This window comes from Delphinapterus leucas, chromosome 1, assembly GCF_059928025.1.
Source record: "Delphinapterus leucas isolate spDelLeu-1000000601 "Yukka" chromosome 1, BTC_Dleu_Yukka2, whole genome shotgun sequence".
Classification (NCBI taxonomy): domain Eukaryota; kingdom Metazoa; phylum Chordata; class Mammalia; order Artiodactyla; family Monodontidae; genus Delphinapterus; species Delphinapterus leucas.
In genome coordinates, this window is record NC_143129.1 from 79679898 (window position 1) to 79688439 (window position 8542).

General features: G+C 48.6%; 1 protein-coding gene across 1 annotated transcript; it reads left to right on the forward strand.

The window, feature by feature from the left end:
• The first annotated feature begins 875 nt into the window (after nucleotides 1–875).
• LOC111167004 (peptidoglycan recognition protein 3) lies at nucleotides 876–8179 on the forward strand. The gene is given in 5 exon segments (XM_089907846.1): nucleotides 876–951; nucleotides 3113–3314; nucleotides 5293–5411; nucleotides 6349–6501; nucleotides 7977–8179. Coding segments are annotated over 5 exon segments (726 nt in total). The 5' UTR covers nucleotides 876–902.
• The last annotated feature ends 363 nt before the right edge of the window (nucleotides 8180–8542 follow it).

Below are 8542 nucleotides of genomic sequence, written 5' to 3' on the forward strand. Positions count from 1 at the left end.
TATCCTTGTTGAGAATCTCCACCATCAGAAACTCAAGCTGATTGTGGAGAAGTTCCAGGCAGAGTCTCTGGAGTCAGACAGATCTGCTCCTTCTAATTGGGTAACTTTGGGCAAGTGACTTAAACTCTCTGAAGTCCAGTTTCCTGATGAAAAGTACAGGTCTCATAGGTCATTGTGAAGATACTTAATGGAATAACTATGAAGTCCTCAGCAAATACTTGGAAAATAGGATGTGACAGTAAATGGTAGCTGCTATTATTTATTACTATTCTCACTCAAGACGAAGTTAGGTGAGCATCTGTCAGGGATCTTTGCAGGATGGAGGACCGAACTGGATGACTTAACACACGTCTGACTCAGATAGCGCTGGGGATGAAGCCCACCCCTCCCCCTATTGTAGTTTGCTCCTCTGAGCCTCAGTGTTCTCACCTATAAAAATGGGGTTACAAATATCTTATGGGAATTTTATAAGGATTAAATATAAAATTGCAGCACTAGATGTGAAAACATCTACACATAGTTTATTCATAATAGCTACTCAGGGATTTCAGAAATTGTTATTATCTGTGTTGGAAGGCCTTAGATGAGGCACTGGGCTCCTAGGAGGGACCAAGAGCTCTCAGGGTAATAGGAGGCTGGTGAGGGTGGTGGCTAGACAGAGGTGTTAGCACCCTCACCTTTACTGAGCACCTGCCGAGGGTCAATCCTGTGCTGGGGACCCTGAGAAGCCTCGCCAGGTGCTGGCCCCAGGAGGTGCACAGGTTTGGCGGGGAGGCAGACAGGGGCCATGTAATGGGGTGGGAGCCCTCTTTGAAGGGTGAGGATGGTCGGACTAACTGTCGGTGTCTTTCCCAGGGCTGTGGTCTATACTCTCCCTGTTGGTGACCTACTTCCACAGGAGGATGCTGCTGTGGCTTCTTCTCATCTCTGCTCTGGATCTCGGGGCCTGGGGTGAGTTTCTTTCACTGGGTCACAAGTGCTTTTGGCATCAGCCCCAGCCTGGTTTCATTTGGAAATCATCCTCTCCAGTGTCCTCACTCCTCCCCACGAGCTATGTTCCCCTTCAGAGCCTGGCTCAGGTGCCCCCACGCCCTGCTGAGATGGGCTCCCATCCTTAGCAGCCTCTCCAGCCTGCCCAGCACACCTTGGCTTCAGTGTCATGGTCAAGTATTTGTTCCTGATGATTTCACAGGACAGAATCTCAGAACCATGGTGGAGACCCTTAGCAACCTCATCCTAAAGACAGAGAAACAGGCCACATTGTGGCAGTGACTTGCCCAAGGTCATCCGACAGTTTTGGGGTGGCTGCAGAGTCTAGTGGCTATCAACACAGCTCTGGGGTCAGACAGCCTGGGTTGGAATGCAAGTCCACAGCTTAAAACCCATATCGTCTTAGACAAATAACCTCTCTGAATCTCAGTTTCTCATCTGTATAGAGGAAGTAGTTGATTTGCTTTGCTTATCTCACTAAGTTGTTTTAAGCCACAAAGCTGATAGTGCCCTTGAAAATGCTTTGTACATTACAGAGCCAGCCTGTGAGAGGTGATGTGGGTGACATTGCTGGTTCTAGTGGCTATTGCCCCCATGACCTCTGGTACCGAATAGGCAGAGGGGGATGAGGCATGTTCGTGATGATTAATCCTCCATTAATCCTATCTAAAAACATCAAGTTTGTGAGGGCAGTCACAACGATCTGTAAATTTCTGTATTTCAAGAACCTTGTCTGGATCACTAGGTGCTTAATATATGAATACGTGTTAACGTGATGATGGCCGTCTTGGTACATGACACCCTGATCTATTAATTTGTATACCAGTGAACTGGGAAAGGCAGAGCTGCTCAGATGAGGAGGCAGGGGAGACTGCACTGAGTCTGAAATGGAGGGAGGCTTGGGGAGGATGGGGAGAGTGAAGGCCTCATTGGGGCAGATGCGAGAGGCAGAGGTGGAGTGAGGCCAGATGCATCCGTGGTTTTCCTCTTCTTTGTTTCCTAGAGGAAGTCAGGTGACTTGGAGAGGCCCAGAGGCTGTTGGCTGGGGGGGCAGGGGGGATGTGGAGCCTCTGCCTAAGAGCTGGTCCAGGTGTTCTCCGAGGACCAGCACCAAGTGCAGTGTTCCTTCCCAGGGGATTCCCCACAGTTGTCTTGGAATGAAACCCAAGCCAGAGGGCTGTCAGAGAAGCTTCTGGACCTGTTTGTTGGCATCTCACAGCTCATTCTCAAGGGTCGCAGTGGTGAGGCCGTTTGGGGGTGGCCTTGGGCTTCTTAGGGGGCCAGAAGTATTTCTCAGGACGTCACTATGGCTGGGCTGGGTGGGTGGGGTGGGGTGGACCCCCAACTATTCCCCTGGATTGTCCTGAGTCCTTAGGCAAAGCTGGGTTCCAGGAAAGAGACAAAACCCAGGGAGAAAAGACAAGGGTCCCAGTCCCCAGCTCTCAGGGTGGAAACTCTGCATCCCTCAGAGAGCTCCTGGGAGCCCCCAAGTAAGGATAGTGAGGGAGAGCTGGGGAGGTCCTGGGTCCTCTGTGGGGCTCTCACGGTCCTGCCCACAGTGTATTTTCATCTGAAGGAGGGAGACCCGTACTCAGTGTTCATGGGGCTTCCTGTGGGCTTTGCCGGGGAGAGTGAGCAGAGTGGTTTGAGGAGAGTGGCAGAGCTTTCCTCAGAGAGTCATGTTCTGAGGGGACAGCCGATGAAAGGCAAGTCAGACACCAGGACAAATGCCAGTGGGCACCACGCATCCCGAGGCATCCATGCTGACGTGCTTCATGAGAAGTAGGCTCAGAACCCCGGGGTTGGGCGGGGGGTGCTGCTGGGACTGCTTTCTGCAGGCAGAGAAGAAATGAGGATGGGCAAAGTCCTCCAGGGAAGTACAAGGAGGAAGTGTTTGGAGAACAAGGCCACTTGACTTCCCAGCCTGAGTGTGGAGTCTGCATGGGGATTCGTTTTACCCTAAACAGGATATGGAGATGGGAAGGGGTGGCTGTGGTGATGCAGGCCTCCTCCTGGGGCCTCTCCCATCACAGAGGACCCAGGGTGGCCTGGACAGCCTGTGGCGGACATGGGCAGGACCTTAGCATGCCAGCCTGTGGTTCCCCCCCGAACCCCCCACCAGGTGCATCCACCATTGTCTTCCACAAGGAGTGGGGTTTGAGATTCCTGACCTGCAGGGCCCAGCTGACCCGGCCTGTGGCCTGTGTCATCATGGACCAGCTTACAGAGATAGAGTGCCAGGAGCAGAATGTGTGCAGCTGGAAGCTGCGAGGCCTGCAGTCCCGTTCAGTCTACAACACAGGCTGGTGCGATGTGGCCTACATGTAAGAGGCTGGTGGGGTCCCCGGAGCCCACATTCGAGTTATCCCTCTGAGAGGGCCTCCTGCTCCCCCTTCTCTGTTTTTCTTAATTTCCCATCCATGTTGATTTTCTAATGAATTAAAAAATGCTAAACAAACAAAATCCAAAATCCCCCAGGGGTCATGAGGAAGACAGCTCTGAGCCATGTATGTCGATGTGGTCTTAGCCTCTGGGAGCTCCCGGAAAGAAGCAAGAGAGGTTCTTGTAATAAGTACACTTGCCCCCTTGGAGATCGGAGAATATTTCAGTTTACAAAGGTCTTTGCAAGTATTACTCAAGTAGGCTCTCCCAGTCACTCTGAGGAATGGGCAGGAGAAATATTACCACCCCTGTGTCACAGGTGAGGATGCTGTGGTCTGGAGAAGTTAGAGAATTTGCTCAAAGTCACTCAGCGAGGGAGCATGGACCCAGAACTATTCCCAGACTGCCTCCTAGTCCTGCCTTGTTCCACTTCTGCACACAGACAGGGCTTTTACCCCGAGAGGTACCAGGTACCCTGAAGGGCCACCTCATAGTGCGACTGGGATCCCATAGGAGATATCCCACTGGGGATGCAAGGAGGAGGGCCCCGTGTTAAAAGCAAATGTGTGAGGCAAGGAGATGCTTCCGTTGTGTATTGAGTACCCCGTCTGAGGATTATCTGTGGAGTGGAGGCCCACAACCTCCTCTTTTCCCCTCAAGAATCAGAATATATATGTATTTGTAGAAGAAGACAGAGAGAGAGGGGGAATGGTGCTCTCCCCGCTGAATTCTAAAGACAAACATAAATGCTTTCTGAATTATCCACTTTGGAAAGGATAACCCACATTTTCTTCTTGATTTATTTTTAGCTGCAAATAAGTAAAAGCAGCTTGAGGCCCCTGTTTTAGCCACCAGAGCCCCTGAGGGCCAGGGTGGGGGGTCTTCCCGTCCACCCTCTGTGGATGCTGTGTTCACTACAGCTCAGCTGCTGTCCCTACCGCTAGTGCCCCCACCGCCCCCCCATTGTCACTGCTGTGTTGTCTACTTCAGCCACTGCATCTCGAAGTCAGGTTTTTGCAGTGACAGTGTAAGAGTCTCCAGTTTGTACCTTGCAGCTGCTGTAGCCATAGGGGCTATTTTCACACTGAACTGACCAAAGGCTGCAGGGACAGAGCAGCCTGTTGAAAGTACTCTAGCAAAGCCAGGGACATGGCGGACACCCTGAGGCCCCAACCTGGTCCTCAGACCAATGTCAGCACAGGGTGGGAGGTCAGCCCTACTCCATTCTGGGTCTCTGGTGACTTCAGGGAAGTGTTCTTTCTGTGCTCAGCTTGCTGTGGAAATTCATGACTTATTAAGAGCTGAATATGGCAAGAGTTGTGAAAACATCAGTTTTGAAGACTGTAACTGGAAAGTGGAGGATGAGAAATTTATAACGAGGAAGAAAGAAAGGAGGAGGTAAAACAACAAAAAAATAGATACATTGGCTTCAAAAAATAAACTGAGAAAAGGAACATCCTAAACAAATTTCTGTGATAAAGAAGAGCTTAGGAATTCCTAAGGAGAAACTGAAGAAAAAGTTAACATAAAGGAATCCCTGAATTCAGGTTGATTGTTTTCAATGTTCAAGTGCTTGGTCCTATAATTTAAAAACATGACGAATGAATTCTCATGCCCTTGAGAAATGTCAAACTAATGTTCTCAGGTTCTTGAGAGTCACACATGTGAATTCCACTTTGAACCAAATGAGTATTTTAAAGTGAGGTTCTGGGAAACACATGTAAACTAAGTCAAAACAAAATTTAAAATATATTCTCACATCTCTTGGAAGTCTAAAATGCGTTATCACCCTCCCTCCCACCGTCATGTCATTGAAGCATAGTATTTTTGAGCCTCTAGAACCCTTTTCCCTTCTGAGGATGGGTGTGAAGTTTCCTGTTACAGGAATTTGCCATTAAATCATGTTTCCTTGCCTGGCAGCTTCCTGGTTGGGGACAATGGCAGGGTGTACAAAGGTGTCGGCTGGAACATCCAAGGCATGCATGCCCAGGGCTACAACAGTGTCTCCTTGGGCCTCGCTTTCTTTGGCAATAAGCTAGGTAATGGTCATCCCCTCTGTCCCTCTGCCAGGGAGTTGTCCACACTCTCTTCCTCTGCTCCGTTGTCTCAACACTCTTGTCTTTTCAGCCTACATCATATTGTCCTCTATGATGATGGCCCCCTCTTGAAGTTCTTTTCTCCTTTGGATTCTATGACATGCATTTTTTGGTTCTCGTTCTCCTCTCTGGTCTGCACCCATGTGAGACTGGTGAAGTCACCACTGACACTGCTTGAGTTCACAGTTATTGCCATCACTTCTGGAGTCTGAAGTTGACCCTGAGGCTGGGGCTTCAGAGGCAGGAAAACATGGCTTCTCTCTTCCTCCAGCATCTCCCATTGGTAGAACCCAAGCAGTGGCCAGCAAGCAAGTCTGGGAAATGTAGTTTGCAGGTCTCCAGCCCCCTGCAGAACAAAGGAGAGCACAGAGCAGGAATGGAATTAAGAGCCAATAGATAAATAACTGGCACTTGCCAGGACCCTTATCTGCCAACTGGGGCTAGTAATAGCATTTATCTCAGAGGTTTTCTGTGAGGATTACATGAGTTAATGGATGTAAAGAGCACTTGGCCACATGTCTGATTGTAGAGGCTACTAGGTAAATACTGTCACCCTTGTCACCATGCTGGGGCGTTCCTGACTTGGTCAGGTGGGCCTCCCTCTGCATGTAGCTTTCACTGTCTCCCAGTGATCCCACCTAGAGATGGAGAGGATAAAGTTTAGTTTGGCACTTGCAAGAGGTCACCAACTTAGTTTCTAAGAGCTGTGTGCAAGTACTTCCTTGCCTTTCAGCTCCTCTGTCCTGGCTACTGGGCCAGTTTCTGCTCTTCCCACCCATGAGTTATTCAGGCTCAGGTGGTCATCTTGTCTTCCCTCCAGGTCTAGACCATGTTGGAGCTTCTTGCTGACAGTTCTGTGCTCCATGTCATCCTCTTTCAGGCAGAAGGCCCAGCCCTGCTTCCTTATCAGCCGCAGAGGATCTGATCTTCTATGCCATAAAGAAGGGTCACGTGTCACTCAGGTATATTCAGCCACTTCTCTTGAAAGAAGAGAGCTGCTTGGTCCCTCAACAGCCACTGATGCCCAGGAAAGGTAAAGCTCCTCAGTCCTGCCTCACCCTCCTCCCAGTTACCACCCAACTACAGTAGGGAATGCTTTTTCTTACTGGTGTTCATTGGTTTCTTGGACCAAGAACATCTCATGCTGAGATCCGGAAAATTCTGAGAGGGCACCTTGCTGGCCTCCTCTCCTTTCCACTAGAACCATATGGCCATGGAACCATACTTGACATAAATATATATGTACACACATTTTCACTCAATTAGCAAATATTTATGGAATACCAGCCACTCTTCCAAGTACTGAGGATGCAGCAGTGAACAAAACAGAGAAAACTGCACATTTCAGTGGAGAAAGATAGAAAATGAAGACGTCAAAAAGTCAAATATGTATGATGTCAAATGGCATGAGGACTATGGAGAAGAATAGAGCATGAAAATGGGGTGGGGTAAACATATATATATATTTGTGTATATTACATGAATACACATAGACATACACAATCTCTGTCACACACACGTACACACATACACAGACACATTTCTAAATGCAAAAACAAGCCAAATTTCAATATGACCACAGCACTGAGAAAAACTTGAATTCACAGATTACACTAACATGAGTATGAATATTCCAAGAAGTGGGGTAATGAAAATTATGCACTATTTTGGAATGAACAAGCAGCAACCTAAAGCCAGTACAATTATAAGCACTTTCGGAAGTTTAACACTCTCTGCTAGAGTGGACCTTTTCTTGGACTCAAGGATACTTTTTTTTTTTTTTTTGCGGTACGCAGGCTTCTCACTGTTGTGGCCTCTCCTCCGCGCAGGCTCAGCGGCCATGGCTCATGGGCCCAGATGCTCTGCGGCATGTGGGATCCTCCCGGACCGGGGCACAAACCCGTATCCCCTGCATTGGCAGGCGGACTCTCAACCACTGTGCCACCAGGGAAGCCCTCAAGGATACTTTTTATTAAGCTTTCTTAGTTGTAAATCTCTAAATGAAGTTTCTCTTGCTTTCAGACAGGTGCTATCTTCAATAATGATAACTCTGACATTTGAAGAGTTCTTTAGAGATTTCAAATTATTTCCATATGTGTGTGATAAGTTCAGAGAGTCAGCTGATTTCTGCATACTGGCCCTGTTACATAAGTACACACACCTGCATTTAGTTGCAATGCATATTCAAGCATGTAGGTATACTTTATTTTCTGAATAAAATGGCGATGCCTCTGTATGATCAACAGTCCTTTCTCTTCTGTTCAAATGCTGGTTTCCACAGTTGTTATCAGAACCTGCAGAATTTGCCTCTGCCCCTTGCTCCAGCCACCTGGCCCAGACAATTGCTATCAGGACCTTCCCAGAATCTCACAGAATCCCACATGTTAGGATGTGCTAGTGGGTGTCAGAGGTTAGGGAAATTGAGGAGTAACCAGCCTGCAGTTGTGAGATTGTCCACATGTGGGCCCAGGTGAATTCCCATCGCCTTGGTTTTTCCCCTCACCACAGCTTGCCCCAATATCATCACAAGGTCAGCTTGGAAAGCCAGGCAGACACACTGCCCTACAATGAACCTTCCGGCCAAATATGTCATCATCATCCACACCGTTGGGGCGACCTGCAACATATCCATGGACTGCCGGATCTGTGTCTGAGATGTACAGTCCTATCACATGGACACACAGAACTTCTGTGACATCGGGTATCAGTAAGTGGGATTGGTGGAAACTTGACCCTCCTTTTCTTCAGGGCTGTAGGAAGGAAGGCTCGGGGAGGGAGCCAATATTTACCGAGCTCTTCCTTTGTGCCAGGTGCTTTACATAAGACATCATATTTTTATTTGTGCAAGTTTCTGGACTGAGCATCCTTCATGTTTTATTTTTTTATTTTTGGCCACGCCACATGGCATGTGGGATCTTAGTTCCCTGACCAGGGATTGAACCCACATCTCCTGTAGTGGAAACGTGGAATCTTAACCACTGGACTGCCAGGGAAATCCCTGGACTGAGCATCCTTCAGAGCATAGCAGGGTTGGTTATCTCCCGTGGGTGTGTTCTCCACGAGTGGTTGGGAAG